General features: G+C 36.1%; 3 protein-coding genes and 1 pseudogene across 4 annotated transcripts; 3 read left to right on the top strand and 1 right to left on the bottom strand.

Annotated features, from left to right (window-relative positions):
• Positions 1 to 159: 159 nt before the first annotated feature.
• On the top strand, positions 160 to 795 carry LOC148693841 (agamous-like MADS-box protein AGL29). The gene has a single exon (XM_088678120.1). The coding sequence runs from the start codon at positions 160 to 162 to the stop codon at positions 793 to 795; it is 636 nt and encodes a 211-aa protein (XP_088534246.1).
• A 2136-nt stretch (positions 796 to 2931) lies between these two features.
• LOC137727397 (agamous-like MADS-box protein AGL29) lies at positions 2932 to 3491 on the top strand. The gene is given in 2 exon segments (XM_068466266.2): positions 2932 to 3456; positions 3458 to 3491. Coding segments are annotated over 2 exon segments (552 nt in total). The 5' UTR covers positions 2932 to 2938.
• A 6724-nt stretch (positions 3492 to 10215) lies between these two features.
• On the top strand, positions 10216 to 12551 carry LOC137727805 (uncharacterized protein ycf23-like; annotated as a pseudogene). Its single transcript, XR_015951915.1, has 9 exons — positions 10216 to 10490; positions 10706 to 10771; positions 11007 to 11081; positions 11166 to 11252; positions 11399 to 11458; positions 11557 to 11646; positions 11726 to 11832; positions 11981 to 12104; positions 12357 to 12551. The product of XR_015951915.1 is annotated as an uncharacterized protein ycf23-like (transcript).
• Positions 12552 to 12677: 126 nt separating this feature from the next.
• LOC137730001 (high mobility group B protein 14) lies at positions 12678 to 15292 on the bottom strand. The gene is made up of 6 exons (XM_068469061.2): positions 15000 to 15292; positions 14230 to 14412; positions 13817 to 13874; positions 13667 to 13711; positions 13134 to 13214; positions 12678 to 13023 (listed from the first exon to the last, which is right to left on the bottom strand). Exons 2-6 carry the CDS (start codon positions 14406 to 14408, stop codon positions 12967 to 12969), a joined length of 420 nt encoding a protein of 139 aa, XP_068325162.2. The 5' UTR covers positions 14409 to 14412; positions 15000 to 15292; the 3' UTR covers positions 12678 to 12966.
• Between the last annotated feature and the right edge of the window lie 3078 nt (positions 15293 to 18370).

Below are 18370 nucleotides of genomic sequence, written 5' to 3'. Positions count from 1 at the left end.
GACCAAAGATGCGTTTTTTCATCCTATATAAGCACATGAAATGTAAGGAAAACCAAACCAAGCAAGACTTTTTTTTCGAAGCCTATTAACCAAGAAATACAATCATTTCATCATTTTCCAGATTTCCTTCTTGTCCTTTACCAAAACAAACAAAGGGCCATGGAGGGCAAGCAAACAAGAGGAAGGCAAAAGATTGAGATGAAGAAGATCGAAAATGAAGAGGTTCTTCTCGTTTCTTTCTCGAAACGAAGGTCCGGCGTTTACAAGAAAGCTACCGATATGATAGCACTATCTGGCGGTGAGGTGGGTATTGTGATCTTCTCACCTTCTGGTAAGCCTTTCTCATATGGCCATCCATCTGTCGACTATGTCATCAATCGGTTTATGAACCAAAATCCACCCGAAAACGACGACTACACTCATCAATTCATGGAAGCTCATCGACAGATGAAAATTTCCGAGGCCATGGAACAATACAACGAGCTTCTTGACCCGTTAGAAGCTGTGAAGGAGCGACAGAAGTCGCTCCTGAGGAAGAACAGGACAAGGAGAAATCAAGAGCACCTGTGGTGGAGTGTACTTATTGAAGAGCTTAGGGTGGATGAGCTAAAACAAATCCATGAATCCATGGCGGAGCTGCACATGACTATCTCCAAACATCTTAAGGAGAGGAGTAGTAGTTCTAATATTTTTGGTGCCTCCTCTTCTGGATCTGTCCAACAAACCAATCCCAACTTTGATGCTGATCCAAGTGGAACTGGTTCTTATGCTTTTCCTTATGGCTACGGCCATTAATTTTGGAAAAAAAAAAAAAAAAATCCCACCTTAAAGCTAAGTAGGACACATGAGTTGTCTTACTAATGCCCCTTTTATTAATTAGTAATTTCAATTGTTGCGCCCACATGAACTTATATATGTAGATTTACATTTTGTTTAATTATAACTAGGATTTTTATCACAAATGGTCCTTGAAATTGACACATGTCATCAAAATGGTTCTTAAAATTGAAAATCAATCAATGTAGTCCTTGAAAATATGTGTCGCAAATCAATGTGGTCCTTCCGTCACAATTTTGTTAAAATTTTGTTAGATGCTGACACGGCACGTAAATGCAGCCCACAAGATTTAAGGATTTTTATCACAAATGGTCCCTAAAATTGACCTATACAATCAACATGGTCCCTAAAATTGAAAATCAACTTGTGAGTCAGCTTCAGGGTCTATTTCACCACCCCGATTAATCTCTAGATGTTTGAAAATTAAGAAATGGCGCATGGACCTACTTAGGCGCCCGCCTAGACAGCCTAGTCCACCCAAACCCGCCTAGGTCACGACTCTCACTTAGATAGAAAATAAATATTTTTCATTTTTTTATTTTATTTTTATATTAAATTGAAAGTGTCTTGTTGAATATTTAGATGAAGTTACATTATATGCTTGTTCCCATATTTTCATTATATCTAATACTTTATAATCTATATGTCATTGTATTTTACAATTTATGTTTCCAAAAACAATTATGTATTTTTTAAGTACAAGCAAACATTTATTTATTACGATATAATAAATTTTCTTAAATCCGCATAGGTTCCACCTAGGTGCTAGGTCCCAATCTGCTACCCGACTAGCACCTAGCGTCTTTTAAAACCTTACTATATCATTGTATAAGAATAACATTAAAAGATTAAACATGAGATGTTCATTTTAAAAAATAAAATAAAACTCCTGCCAGAAACTATAGTACATTCAAGGAAATATCATTTAAGGAAAAAACTTCGTTGGCAATTAAAGAATGGTAAGTTAATATGCAACTGCTGGTAACCATATTCATTGGAATTTCCACTCGCCAGTTTAGAGGGCCATGCATTATCACATTTTCCTTGGACCTAACAAATTTATTACCTTTTTGATGTTTTTCACACTCTTTTTAACTTTTTGTGATTTTTTTTTTTAATTTTTGTTCTTGAATAAGATAAATAAAACGGAAACAACAAACATGACTTAATAAAAATGTGTGAGAAGTAAAAAAATGTATATGTTTATCGTTTCCCTAATTGAAAGAATTCACATTAACTTCGTACATTTTTTAATTTCTGGCTCTTGGATTAGATAAATAAAACAAAAACAACAAACATGACTTAACAAAAATGTGTGAGAAGTAGAAAAAGTATACGTTTATCGTTTCCCTAATTGAAAGAATTCACCTCTCATTTTGTTTCGAGTGAAACTTTGAACAACCCCCACCACCCAAAGTGGGGGGTGATGCTCAACACCTCATATTGATTGTGATTAGATTAGTTTGTTTTAGTTGAGACAAGAATATCAAAATTTAAATTAATCTAATGACAATCAAATGGGGTAAGCATCACTCTCACTTTAGAGGATAGAGAAAAATGCTATTTTCTTTTAGGTTATAACCTATTGCCATTTTTATAGGAAAACTCAAACAATTAGATAACTACAAAAAGAGAGACAAAATTTGTAGACAAATTTTTGTAAACTAAATGACATGAAAATTGATGATTAAATTACTAATTAAGCATTGATAGAGACGTGCTTATTTTTATTGGTGACTAATCATTTAGTTTACCATTTTTTTTTTTATAACAAATTTAACTTCTCAAGCGTTACCCAATTTGTAATCCAAATTTTCTTTTGCTCATTCAATTTTAAAATCTGGGGTGCAAAATTTGAATTCAATGATGGCAATCTCAAAGTGGCCAACTTTAATGCAATATGGAAATTTTCAATAACAAAAAGGAAAGATAATTAAAAGCTGTGTATATCAGCAATTTTCTAATAGAATTAAGGGCTAAAAACCAATATTAGAAACATTGAACCTTTACTTGGGGTCCTTATATCTCTAGCCCTATATAAACTCCTTCACTTCCACCAACTTCTCCATAAATTTTCCAATCAGAACTCCCCCATTTAACCATGGGGAGGAGAAAAATTGAGATGAAAGTGGTGGAGGATAGCAGCTCTAGGCAGGTGACTTTCTCCAAGCGCAGGACTGGCCTGTTCAAGAAAGCAAACGAGCTCGCCACCCTGTGCGGCGCTGAGATTGCCGTCCTTGTTTTCTCTCCGGGAGGGAAGCCCTTCTCGTTCGGGCACCCGAATGTGGAGTCTATCGCAGATAGGTTTCTAAATCAGGAGTGCCCTAAATCAAAATTTAGGGTTTCAAAGAATGATGAAAAAGCAGGGAGGCTTAACCAGCAACTGGAGGACATGGAAAGCCAGTTGGAGGCTGAGAAGAAAAGGGGAATTGTGCTTGACAAGGCTGTACTGAAAGCAATGGGTTTGCCTCTCAAAAGCAAACCGCCGAGCTTTCGTGAGCTTAGCCGGGCAGATCTTCGAAAAATGAAGGCGTCGCTGGAGGCGCTGCGCGAGAACGTGAAGGAAAAAGCCAGTGAGGTGGAGGCATCGTCTTCGCTGCTCCTCCTGGCAAATGGCAGGAGAGACTGATATGACTGTTGCTAAAAGTGACTGAGACCTTAATTAGGTAATTTATAGGGAATGAATGTCTTTCTGCGTTTGTGATGTTGGTGTTAGGTAATTTTCCTTGTAATGAGAATCCTCCCCGATCCTCATTGTGAGGATCTTAGGAATCCTCAAATCGTGTCCGTTCATCGTACATCATGCGATCATAAATTATTTTAAATATTTTAATTTAAAATTAAACATGAACAATATCTGACAAAAACTGATCGCACGATATACAACGAACGAACACGATTTGAGGATCTGGAGAGGATCTTATTCTTTTGCTTGTACCTGAGATGGAATTTCCTAATATGTGAAATGTGTTGAAGGATAAACATATGTGGTTGCTTCATTTTTATTTTTAATTTTTTTTTTGGTAGAAATGTTTTGTGTGCTTCTATTGTAGAGTTGTGCCACGATCAATTGCTCTCGTGTCCATGAATGACTGACCGTAACATTATTTTTTTAAATTATTCTTTGCAATTGTAAATACGCACACTACATGCACAAAGCCACAAATACGTGTTGTGTACATAATAAGCAGATACAAATCTAGGAAAAAAGGGTAATGCTAAGGAGACAAAAAAATTTTAAACCAAATTGCAAACTAAATGATGTAGCACCAATAAGAAATAAGCACGTTAATCGATACTTAATTAATAATTCAATCATCTACAACCACATCATTTGGTTTATAAATTTTGGTTTAAAAATTTTGATCAACATTACCTAAGAAAAAATGTGTACATGTGTCGATGGAGGAAGAATTATTTATAGTCGTGCATATATCCGTATGCCTATAACACTCATTACTTCTTTTTTTTTTTTTTTTTTTGAACAAACAATATTTTCTACATTAAGGGGAAAGTGTGGACTTAATCTCACAATGAGCTAGCAATATGTGGTTCAAATTCGTGTACAATTAAAAAGAAATATCACTAAAACGTAGTACTAAATTGTTCATATCTTGTATATGAATTCTATTATAAGGCTCATAAACCCCGTTGTACGTAATTTTAATTGATGGCATTAAATGCTATTTTAGTAATGGATTTTTGGACATATACGTTTATGGGTGATATTAGAGAGATCATTTTCTAGATTATATTTATAGACAATGATGAGATGGTTGATGGTTGAGTTCATTCTTTAAATCATTAAAAATGAAATTCAACCATCAACTACTACATCATTTGATTTACAAAATATGGTCTAAAAAATTGTCTCCATGACATTTTCCTATATTTATATAGAGCTCGTTTGAATGTGCTTTTAAAATGATTGAAAGTGATTTTGATGAAAATATTTTTTGGAAACAATCTTTAGTAAAAATGTTAATAAATCCTGGAAAAGCACTTAAAGTGCTTCCTGAAAGAAGCACATAACCGGTGTTTCTTGTAAAAAGCACTTAAAGTGTTTTTGGAACCCAAAAATATTTTCTCTAAAAACGCTTTCAGTCATTTTGAAAGTACATCCAAATGAGCCCATAAGTAACACTGGGTAAACCAACTTTTTAAACCAAACTTACTAATCATGTGATGTGTCACTAATAAAAAATAAGCATATTAATCAACACTTAAGTAATAATTTAATGATCAACACTTATGATTTACAAAATTTAATCTAAATAGTTAGTCTCCTTGCATTAATCTTTTTATATAGACAGAGCTATTCAATCGATGGATTCTTCAAATAAGCTCTTTTAGTAATACATTCGAACATATATAATACAAATACTTAATATCCTTGTAATCCATCTAAAAGAAGAGAGATACTTTTGTATGCTCCACTTCGTAATATATTTTAATTATCTGAACTGTTTGGTTTTTAAGTCTTCCGCATATAATCGTTACAAAAAAATTATTATAATTTTTTGCTGTTAGTTTGTAGGCTAAACCTCACATTAAGATATCTAAATTGAAACACCATATAAACCTAACTTTGTGAAAACACAAATGCCAAAATTCATATGTGCGGGTGTAACATACGTGAAATTTGGTGTTTCTAAAAAAATCCAAGTCTCCCGCCTTCTTCTTTTCGCTCTCAATACCCAATTAATCCTTTTGTTTCCACACCCCAAATTTCTTCATTTCTACAAAATTCATACTTGGTCGATTCTTTATCCTCTTCCTCCTCATCATTAGAACAACAAAAAAATAATATGAAACTGGTAGTTTGATAAATAGCGTCGTTTTTTTCTTAGAAAATGATTAGTGTCGTCTTGGGAGGCATATCTCCCATAACCCCTAACCTCACCACTAAATCGACATGCCCTTACTTGTTAGTTAACCCATCGCATCCAAATTAAGACATTTATTCATTTCATTTACTTCCTTATAGTTGTGATCAGTGTGTTGCTCGTTGAATGAGTTTCAAGGACTCAAACTCAAGTATTACGATATAGTGGTATATTTCTTTATATGTAATTTGAAATTCTTAAATTCAACTATTCTGGATGGTGAGTTCAATATCAAATTGTGCTTTATCCAAATAATTGTGTCTCAGCTCAAAAACCCTCGCCCAATATCACTGTATAGAAAAAGTACTAATTAAGATGCTCCTTACAAAATTTTACTTCAATCATGATCTCTAGTTTAAAAGCATTACAAGGAGCATGGTTGAAGTCAATTTTTTTTTTTTCTAACATCTTCTAAATTTTAAATTAACCATATATGCGCCCAAATACCACAATTAGAATTTCATTTTACTTTTTGATATTACAATATATTTAAACTAAGAGGTGTGAGAATAAATTAATATCGAACTCGTCATTTACAAAATTTAAACTTAAGACCAACCCCTCAATTACAAGTGAAAAGAATATCACTAGAAAATAATACTGATTGGTGAATCACTTTTTTTTTTAATATTTTTTTTTTATGATACAACGATGTAAGTATTCATCTATTTGCATTCAAGTTTCAATCTTTTTATCTATAGATCCGCGTAAGTAGAATATCAAGAAACAAAAGACCTTATGTACATAGAACAACATTATATAAATCATCCATATAATGGTGGAAAAACATATATTGAACAATAAAAAGATAGCTAGTAGCTTTTATGCCTTGAAAAGAAAGTATACAGAATGAATTGTAAATCAAAATGATCAAATTCAATAAAATCTTAGTTAATAACTTAATATAGAAAAGCACATGGCCTGGACGATGATTTGGTGTTTTAGGCACTGCAGGAAGACCAAAACCAAAGCCGGCAAAGGCAAATGAAATGTATATGTGGAGCTACCTACATTGTGGAAACTAGAACGAATAATTCAAAATATAAAGTGAACTGCAGGCGTGCGCATGCTTGAACTTTTTTTGTTGTTTGAAACTGTCGGCAAAACAGAGCGAGCAACTCGTATAACAGGTGTTTGCATGCATGACCTCCATTTTTTATACGTACTTTGGACCAAACTGGTCATTTGTTTAAATTAGAGCATCTGAATAATATATAAAAACTAATAACTGCTTGCTAGTCACTGTGTTGCTGATCTCCTCGACTAGCTAGGCGAGAGAACAAAAAATAGGCAGCTTGTATTATAAAACGTACTGCTGGCTATTGAATTAATTTAAGACAAATCACGAATTTAAATATTTTAATTTTAACCTGAAAGATATCTTTGTGTTTGGAATTAATTTATGAAAAATCAATGGAATCATGCTATCGATTCGGTTAAAAAATAAAAAACTAAAGCGAAATGAGAATCAAATCACACGCCAAAAAAACCTAGAAAGCTTAATGTCAGTTTAGACTGAAGCTCAAGATTTTCGAAAGCTTCTTGCATCAAGTTAAAAAATCATTGAAGAAAGGAATTTTAGGTACCATGGTTGTGAAGTTACCTTGCCTTTTCACTTTCGGTGAGATCCCAAGAGAATGATATGAACTAGATAGCTACTACATGCATGTGTCGCCCAAGTAATTCGTTTCCCAATTACTTTAGAACGAACGGAATGGAGTTGCATGCATGTAATTGTCAACTGTGTACGTGCAACATTCTATCTGCTTCTCTCTTGTTTTGCTATAAAATATCGCCATCAAAAGTTTTTGAATTAAATTAATTGACAGAAATTATTCTTCAATTGCATTTTCTCATTTGACAAATGATATAAATTTACCTAAATTATGTAAAGGAAAATTCGAACATGGATGTAGAAAGTAGAACACACTTTTCTAGGCACTTTACTAAACTCAAAATTTGCCAATTTTTATTTATGCGCTCGAATTTTCCGTCCCCAATCATGTTTGTTTCATCTTTGTCAACACGGTCCTTACTTATCTATCGTCTGTTTCTTTTTCTTCATTCACGAAATCCTCAAAATAGTAATGTGAGAAAAAATTGTGATGCTCTAGCAATTTTTAGAAAGAGGGAAAGACTTATATGACACATGTACGATACTGCTATGATGATGTTGTGTGTCAATGAAATAAATACATGTGTAAATTTATGTTTATATGTCTTCATTTCGTCGGCATAATGTTACGTAGCAATGTATTCGTGTCATATAAGTTGTTTTCAGTTAATAAATCTGAGAAATAGAAGTTATCGTTTTTTTTTTGGTTAGTATTGTTCATATTTTTACAATTTTATTAAAGAAAAAAGGGGAATAAGATACCAAGAAACAGCTTATGATATGAGTCTATATATAATTCCATGGAGTGGAACGAAGGAAAGATGATTCCTGGGATTGGTCTGATTGTATAATTTTCTTCTAGAGGCGCTCATACAACCCATTGACTCCATCTAAACGCGGAGCGGTTTGGTCCCCACAAAATTCCCAAAACACCCTTAACCCGCCGCCAAAATCCCCTCAATCTCCCTACATTCTAGCGTACTTGCCTCCTAAGAAACCGAATATTTCCCCACCCCAGATAAAACCACCACATCCCCCAATCCCATAAACCAAACGGGCTGAAATCTAGAGAGAGAGAGAGAGAGAGAGAGAGAGAGAGAGAGAGAGAGAGAGAGGGAGAGAGATGGGAAAACTAGAGAGAGAAAGTGAGCAGAAGATGGTGGGTGGGGGAAAGAAGAGGTGGTTGTTCTTTAAGAGGATGAAGAAAGAGTCGTGGAGTTTGAGGTGGAAGTATTTGGGGTCTGCCTTTAAGTTCCGGCCGCTGAATCTACAGCTTTCTTTTTACGATGATGTGGTTTTCAAGATCGTGGCGGCGTTCGAGGCGGTGGTTTTGCTGCTCAGCCTCTGTTTCTTCTACTTGTTTTACGGATGCCATTTTTGAGAGGCTTTTGGTGTCTCTGTTTTCGTCTTCCGACTCTCTTTTTACGTACTTGGTTTTCTACTGCTTCAAGAAGGGTATAATTGACAGATCAAGTTGCTGGCTAAATGGGTTTCCAGGATTGGAAATTGAGAAGGAGAGATTATGTTATTTACTTAGCACATTGGTTCTGTCATGTTGCTAATTAGTATGCTTATTATGTTGGTTATGTAGAGAGTTAATCATCAGTTAACTTCTTTTTTCTTCACAAATTCTGAATTTTCTGCAATTTAATTCAGCAAATCACTTTGGATTGTACAAATCTAATGGCATTGCCTCTATTAATCGAAAAATTCTTGACTGCAGATGGCGGTGCCATCTCATCCATCCACTCATATTCTCATCATTGGTTATTATTGGCATGGGACGTTACTCGAGTAATATTGTTGCATGTTAGAATTTTCCTTATATTATAGAGGGAAGATTAAACACAAGATTTTGAGTGTAAGATTAAACACTATCGATTCCTTGAGCTACAAGCCACTTGCCTCCTTCTAGTTTGGAAAGCAAGGAATCTACCAAAGGCAAATTAGAATCCCCCTACCCATACTATCATTGCGTCGCATGCATGTTTTGAATTTTGGATAACTGTATGATCTCGATCCTTTTCATCTGTTCAATCTTTCACATTGAAGAAGACATGTCCTACAAGACAAATAATCCTTCGGCTCCCATGATCTTTCCTACTTATATTTCCTATATGAGCTTTGTAGGCCGTCCCCCTTCTTTTATACAACCAAGACTATAGAGAATTAGAGACGAATGAGTAAGTGATATATATATATATATGGATATGGTGGTGCCGTGGAGGTTGCTTTCGGTCCGATACTAGAATTAGCTGAGTGCATCATATGCATGAGATGACATATCTCTGGTGTGAGTGTTACAAGAGTGGATAGAAGTCTTGGAGAGATTTTTCGGTAAGACATGAACAGGGGATGATACGCTACATGTCATTGTACAACTTGAGAGACAATTGAAAAAAACATCTCTCCAGATTATATAATGACATGTGACATACCCGCCCCGTGTTCCAATCAGACTGAAAAATCTCTCGAATTCCAGGGTTATCTTGGGAGGGGATTTTGATCTTCATGAATTTGGGAGGGCTTAAGTTTGTGTTTACAACTCTTGAGTTTACTTGTACAGTTACTTTATCTAGTTATATTTGCACTTAATTGGTCCGAAATGTTTCAAAAGAAGAAATCAGACTTGAAAGAAAAGATTTTTAGAAATTATCTTCAATGGTACGTAGCATTGAGAAATCTATAATGGTTGGAAAAATCAAATCTAACAACCAAAATCGTAGCACTTAGTGTTTCATAGCATTGAAGTCGGACCCAAGTTTTTGTTCATTAGTAGTACCTTTGTGCCATACAATCCCTAAAATAAGTATAACAAATTACATATCGTAGTATTTATGTTGAGGTGGCAGCCAAATTATCTTCTTCTGAAACATTTTAGCTGCCACTGCCAAAGCTCTCTTATCTCTCTCCCTCCAACTCCTAACCCTGAAAACCTACTGCCGGAGTAGAGATGCAGGCCTCAGTCTGCCTACAAACCTCACCGTCCTCTCTCTCCAGTTTGAGACCTACCCACAACCCTCTTCTGGGTAACTCTCTGCCTTCGAGGCCATGTTTGGCTCTGAAAAAAAGACACTTTAAGCACAAAAGCACTCCTATCAGCTACCAAGGAATTAGTCCTCAGGGACTTTCATGAACGCAGAGCTCTCAAGGTAAAGCGAATCCCAATTCCCATAAACTGAACTGCGCATGTGACGTTTTCATTGTGTTTTTCTTTGTTTGGTTGCTGAGAAATTTTGGAGAAGCAAAAGAGAAACTACCTTAGTTCTTCCATGTTTCACCCCCGGAAGTTGAGAAAATCATTGCTTCAGTTACTTTGTTCATGCCTTGATATCCAAGAATTCTGATGTAGATTGTGTTTTTACAGATTATTTCAGGTTTGCAGAATTTTAACAAAGAAAACGTTGCATCAGTCGTTATGGCTGCAGAGCAGGTTTGTTTCGTGCTTGCTTATAGATGAAGTTATGAACTAATGATGGACTTTTCAACAACAAAAAAAGATTATGTTTTTTAACCAAGCGATCGAGATATGTTAGACCTGTCAGCACATTGCTTTCGAAATTGCAAATCATCCTCTCTTACATGCTTTTCCGGTGTCAAATTTCATCAATTTCCAAGCTAATGTTGGATTTCTTATGTTATAATATCATGTGCCATTGCATCTGTAGGAAGGAGCAACTCTTGTGGACATAGCTTGTGACCCGGAGTTGGTGAAGCTTGCTATCGGTTTAACTTCTCTTCCGGTATATTCATACACTTTGTAAGCGTATCGTGATCATCATTTTCCACCGCAGTTTTCATGTATCAAAGTTTTTTAATTGATTAAGGATCTTTCCATTCTGCGGGTTTGTGTTTCTTCTGTGGATCCAGCGGCATTTCCAGCTGCAGTTGAAGCATGAGCGGATGGCTCGTGCGCAAACTAATCCCTTTCATACTTTCAGGCCAAGAATTCGATTGTCTGACCTGGTTCCCTTCAAGGGAAAGCCAAATCATTTGAGAAAAGTATCGCAAATGTGCTTACTGGGTTGCGTTCGCAATATGAATTTGATGACTCTTGCAGGTTGAGATTGGAAACTACGGCTCCTTTTATGAGATGGGCGTGATTTTCACTCCAGAGCAGGTACATCATTGGGCTGAGTTTCTTGCAAATTAAGCAAAAATATACCGAGCACGAATACTAATCGGATTCTCTTCTTGTTCTGTTGAATTCCTTTGCAGATATTGAACTTAACAAAGGAGACCAAGAGGATTCTTCCATCTGTGACCTTATCAGTCACGGTACCTCATACGCTAAGCCTCCCAGATCAGGTCAGAAGAAACAATTAAGTGAATGTCGATGCATGTTGACATGATTTCGGTTTAACCAAGCAATTGGAATTAATGACAGATCAAGCTTGCAGAGATGCTGGAGCAGGAAGGTGTAGACATCATTCAAACCGAGAGAGGGAAGTGTACAAGTCCTTCAAAATCCGGGGTTCTTGGTTTGGTCGAGAAGGTAATGCGAGCTAACCTATACATATACCATTTTATGTTACGAGTTATTCAATCCAATCCAATTCCAGGACCCAAACGAGTCCCAAGTAGGCAAACGAGAAAATTAAACAAGAACTCGGAATTGAATTCTGGCCTAAATCGTATTTTTGGCAACACCAACATTAGCAGCAGCATATTCGATATCCCGAGCTGTCAAGATTCCGGTCATGTGTTCATCCGGACTGAGTGCAGTTACAGCTCCAATGGCAATAGCAGCAGGAGCTGCTGGTGTGGTATCTATAAACCATGAACCTGCTTCAATAACATGCACATTTCAGTAAAGCTTTTGTTTATTGAAAATACCCCTGAAACTCAACGCGAATCTCACTTAACCCTCCAAAAATGAATTTGCGATACTTTGTCCCTGATAAGCGCAGTTCCGGTGTCACGTCACCCTCACCGTCCAAATCCGTCAAAACTGAAGCACGTTGTTCTGCTATTTTTGTGTGGTTAACTTGCTGATTTTTCGTCATTTTCGGACACAGGGCGTGGGCTCAGCAGTGAACTATATTTTGTGGGATTTGTCAACCGGGAACCAATAACGAAATGGTTATCAAACGGCTTCTAAGAGAAGAGGTTTTCTTTTAGATTTCTGGATTTTGATTCCTTGGCAACATAAACTGAACTTCACAGAACAAGAACAATTTGGACCCGAGCATCGGGTGCAAGAACATTTTACATTCAACCAGATTTCCCTCAACACATCTTATTCAGTGCAAGAATTGAAGAAGTTTCTTGCCGACTACAAAACCAAATCAAACGAAAGGGAGGAAAAGAAGACATATTCTTGAATCTGGGCAAGACAATTGACCGAAAAATGTTACGAATCAAGAACATGAGTTGAAAATGAGTTATTCGATACAATTTCCTGGGGACAGTTAAAACTAGAAGTTCCTAGTAAGGTTTAGACTTGTCATCTTCCATTAAATAAAGCACAAACCCAACTGTTAAAATCTGAATTCTCGCTACCAAAATCGAATTGTGAACAGATATAGACAAGAACGATACAGGTGTGGCGGTTTTACAAAGATACACGACCAGGACCTATGAATTGTATACAACTTGTGTACATCCACCATACGAAAACATGATATCTTAGTCAGACCAATCTTCCTCTTCATCATCCTCGGTTTCTTCATCCTCCCCACTATCCTGCAAATGTTAGAAATCTGCTTAGTAAATTGCAATTGACCACCACTCGGCATGGCTTGCAAGATAAGGTCCGGCTTATGAACCACAAAGATCATGCAACGCAAGTTTACCTTTCTTTGTGCATATTCTGCCATGGCCTTCTCAAACTCAGCTCGTTTCTCCGTGGCTATATCATAATATTGAACCTTTTCCTAATATAAGAAAAAAATGGAAGGAAAAAGAACAAAGAAACAATTCTATGAGCTATTTTTGGCCAAATCTCCATTGTTAGGAACACTTGTAAACAGTCAAAGTTAAAATATTGCTTGATGCTTCATGCCACTGGATGAGCAAAAGTAAGATAGTCCAAATGGTGAGAACCATGGACAGTTATTAAGAAAGAATCATTGCATGATTCTGCCAGTATTACTTAAGTTATAAATAGCTTAAGTGAAAAAAGACAACTACATGCACATCAAGCAAGTCTATGCTGGTGAACGGGTCATATATTTTAACCAAAACTAGTCAGAACATTAAGTTAAATAGAACCCAGGTTGAAGAGAGTCGTATTTTATTGGATCTTCAATACAGAACTTTAGAGAAAGTGAAGCAAAAATATAACGAAAACATAAGAAGTCAACTGAAGTATACAGAGACCACAAACCTCATATGCCATTGTTTTCCACTTCTCTCCACCCGCCCTTCCAATCTGAATATGAAAGTGGTGTATGTTCATGTACAATCGAACTGATGGGATGAGTAAGAAATGAAAAGCATGCAAGAAGTTAAACGAATTACCGCATCATAAACTTACTTCACGCATTTGCTTGACACCTGGATTTTGCTCTTGAAGTTCCTTACGATAATCCTCCCTTAAACACATGAAAATCCAGTTTAGGACAGTAAAACCTCAATCACCCAATGGCCTTAAATTTGGAAATTGCTCCCTCTAATAACGAAAGATAAAGAAGCTGAAGATTCTCTCAACTAGCCATGATATGAACACTAAAAACCAGAACCATAAGCACAACGAATGATGATGAACTCGATTTCAGCCAAGCAAAAAGATGATGTGTTCTTATAGGACTAAGACAATCAAACAACAATATCATCGAGCCTATTGGAAATTTAATCAATTACAGCACATATATGCAATTAAATTTAGAAAGTGAAACCTGTCTAATAACATAAATGAAAAGCTAAACGGGAATGGAAGGAGGAACATACAAGAAATAGAAGAAAGCAGTTGGCGGTTTCTTCGGTATCTTGGAATCAAGTCTTGCACTTTTCTTCTTCTGCTTGGTTATAGTCTTCTTTACTGAAATGATTCTCTTTCCCTCCGCGTTTATGCTGCTTAACCTCGCTGACCTCCTTTTCCCCTCACTTTGTTGGACCTTCAACACCATTTCCCTAAAAAAAATTTCAACAATTTCCTCGATTACCATCAGTTTATTAAAGCGGGCAAAGAAAAAAGAACAAAACAACACATTCAGCCGCCACGTTGTCACTCACACAAAAACTAAACCATTACTAGGAACTCAAAGCAACATAAATCCATAACCCTATAATATTTCAGATATCTCTTCCCCCTCCTAGTCATTTCCGTTTCCTCTTTCCTTTTCTATCAATCCAATTCATCAGCAACCCGGCAGAGAGTAAGCGTACACTAAGCATTGCTTTCGATTCCAAAGGTTACAACTCTACAGATCATCCTAATCTAAACAAGACTATCAATTCCAATTTCTTTTAAGCTAAAGAAAAACCCACCACCCAACTGAGCTTAACCTAACTTCTTGGGCAAGAACAAGTGTGTTCTCCTCATTATCTAACACATAACAACACAACCCATCAAACAAAATGACAGAAATTACGATTCTTTGCTTTCTTTTCCAAATTTTTTTATCATTTCTTGGGTATTTTTCAAAAAACCAACAAAAATTCAGACAGCATTGAACATGTGGTGAGGAAAAAAAAGTAGAGAAGGGAGGGGAAATTACCCAGTTGGCGGAGGAAGAAGACGAGAGAGACTGCTGAGAGTTGTTAGTTTTCTTTGCCGTGTTTCTTCGCTTCGGGCCTTACGTCGTCGGTCGTGGGTCGGGTGGAGTGAGTGGGAAGTGGGCACAGCGACGATTGATGATTACACGGTGGCGTGCACTCTCCGATGACGCCGCCGTTTTGGCGAGTACGGTGGGTGATGCGACGGCGTAGAGAGTGATGGTCGCACCAAGGAGTTTGGGCTATGCGGTTGCTTGATCAAGCCCAAGGTGACTATGCCGAGCCCAGTTTCCACCTTAAGTATAAGGGTTAATCTCAATTTATTACATGAAGTTTCATGTTCCCAGTCTGGTACCTAAAGTTATAATTTTAAGACACTTTCATACATCAGCTAATCGTTCTCCCTCTTTGGCTTTCGGGTATGTAGAAACAGCTGCTTAATTTCAAATTTTATCCATCTAAAATTCAAATTTCTACCCGAATGCTTACTCAATCACTTGTTTTAGGGTTCCTTTTCTGTTGAATTCATGAATTGTTTAATCTATTTACACAACACGTTTAAATCTCACAGTTTGTTTTATGTGATGGGAATTCGGCAAACATCGCAAGCGCCTAGAAGTTGAAACAGTAATTAGAAATTAAAAAAAGAAAAAAAAATGGGATTTTGTGGGTTTTTCTGTTTTTGTAATTATGGGGCAATAAACTGCTTTTAAATTATGATAAAATTGCACATTTTTTTGAAATTACATTCTTTGTTAGCTCTTACTCTGATGAATTGGTGTTACCAAAGTGAACCACTTTGGATGGGGAGGGATTGGAGAAGGGGGTTTATTGATTCTGATTTGTTAATCAGATACTTGTTCATCAGAGCTGGGAAGCAGGTTGTGGAGGAGAGAAGCGAAGGTGGGTGTGGGTTGCAGATGAGAGATGGAAGGGAGGGTTTTGCGGGTTGCAAATGAGAGATGGAGGGATGGAGGTGCGGGTTGCAGAGGAAAGAAGGGAGGGAGGGGATGGGGGGGAGGTAGGAGACGGATGTGGATTGTTTTTTTTTTTTTTTTTGTATTTTTTGTATTTTAATTTTTTTAATATTCAAACGGGCCCGTATTGACACGTGGCATCCAGTTGTTGTCCACGTGGGCGCCACGTCATTAGTTAACAAAGGTTCTAACGGAAAACTTAACGGATGTATGAAAATGTCCCAAAATTATAACTTTGGGTACCAGACTGAGATGAAAAAAACTTCATGTACCAAATGTTAAAAACCAGAAAATTTCAGGGTAGTAAACTAAGACTAACCCTAAATATAATTATCAGTTTTGTTTAATGTTTTGGCTACAACACCAGCACGAGAATTAGGGACCTAAAAAATGTGACTGGTAGACTATATTGTATGCCGCATGTCTTTATATAATTGAAGAGATATTTGAAAGTAAAAGATCTTTCTTTCAATTAACATGTGACATGTTGTCTCACATTCCAATCAAATTGAAATATCTCTGGAAATTATGAGACAATCATTGAGATCGTGTAATTTTCAGGAATACCTTTTTTTCGTGATAAATGGGATGTGAAGAAAATTGTGACAAAAAATTTGAAAAAATAGAAAAAATGTTATAAATAGGTAAAAGTTAGAGAGATAACATTTACTAGTGACAAAAGCGAAGCAGGTATAAAATATCACAATGTAACTATAACACAAGCAGTGGCGAAGCCACGTGAGGGTGAGGAGTGGTGGCCACCCCTCCTCTCGCCGGAAAACAGTTCTGGAGATCTGGTTCAACCCCTCTCTTCTAATTTTGTTAACATGGTGAATTATGTTGATGACAAATATTGGAAAGAAAATGTCCCCTCGCTGGAAAACCCGACTGGTTCGCCATTGCTATTCGGTGTCCTATTCTGTTGCGCAGCAGCAAAGCTGATTCAATTTTTTCTTTTAAACCTCCAGGCCAAAATGATATCGTTTTGGTCTTGGTAAAAAAAAAAAAAAAAAAAAAAAAAAAACGAAACGGCGTTGTTTCGTAAATGTGGGGACAAAAAAAATATAAGGGGTGTTCACTAACTTCCCTTCAGACTTCAGTCACTGTCCCCCGTTCCCTTTAGTCTCTGTACCTCTTCCTTGCTTCCTTAAACCAAAATTTACATGAAATTTGTTGTTTGATAGGCTGGGTAATTGAACAGACAAAAAGTCGAGAAGGGAGAAAATGAGGTTTTGCAAAGATGAAGAGTTCTCAGGTGAAGGATTGGTGTTGATGTTGAATCGTTGATGGGCAGTGGGAGTGATGATTGATTTTATTTTGAACTTTTAGTTACTTACTTATTTTATATTATTAAACATTGATACTGTTAAACTAAGAGTTAAAATAAAGACACATGTCGTAAATATTAGAAAGAAGACACAAAGGAAACACAAATTTGGAGATAGCAGATCCCTCTAGGTTCCTGCCTAAATCTTGTTGGAGCAATATTAGAAAACATGAAAAATAACAATATAATTCCAATGATAATAATCATAAAGAAATTCACGACATCAATTATATATGAGATTAATATAAACAACTAGAGAAAAAGTTAGAATGACTGACAAACTTGGAGATTGAGGTTTGCATAAATGCAATGTCCTAAAGATAGAATTTCGCCCCTACTCTTGTGCTGTAGTTCGGTACTATCTCCCAGGATTCAACAATCTATAATCCGAAGTCAAAGCACTTCAATCTTCGAACTCTGGCGAACTTTATATATTCCGCACTCTCAAGACATGACTCGGAATTTGACTCACAAAACATGAGAGAAACAAAGTGGGGAAACCCTATTTCTCAAGAGTAAAAATTAACTCTAATTTTCTATATTTAATAACAATGGTTTCATGGGTTTATATAGAATCCAATTTCTACTTATCAAAGAGATGTAACTTTTCATCTATAAGTATACATCATTTATCAAGGGAATACAACTAAACAACATAACCTTTCTAAGAAATTGGTTAACAATATTTTTATTCAATTATTAAAATTATATACTATAATATATAATATATAATTTCCAACAAATGTTGCACAGGCGCCTAGCTGCTAGGCCACATTTTGTTGCCTGACTAGCGCCTAAATGTTTTTTAGAATCTAATCTTAACGAATGTAAGATTTTTACATGACTTTCATACTACCGTTTACAACCACTTTAGTGAAGAGACTGTTTTCTGTTATGAATATTGATTCAAAACTTTGCACTTTCCAATGTGAAAGCAACTGCTTCGATTAAATCTTACACTCTTTTGAATTTCGCCCCTCCCCTCGGCAAATCCTGGCTTCGCCACTGAACATATGGGGATGACAAATAAAAGAGGGACGGATAGATACTGATGTTATTTATCTTTCAT

Source organism: Pyrus communis, chromosome 10 (genome assembly GCF_041283825.1).
Source record: "Pyrus communis isolate YQ-2024b chromosome 10, ASM4128382v1, whole genome shotgun sequence".
Classification (NCBI taxonomy): domain Eukaryota; kingdom Viridiplantae; phylum Streptophyta; class Magnoliopsida; order Rosales; family Rosaceae; genus Pyrus; species Pyrus communis.
This window is presented reverse-complemented; position numbering and strand designations above follow the sequence as displayed.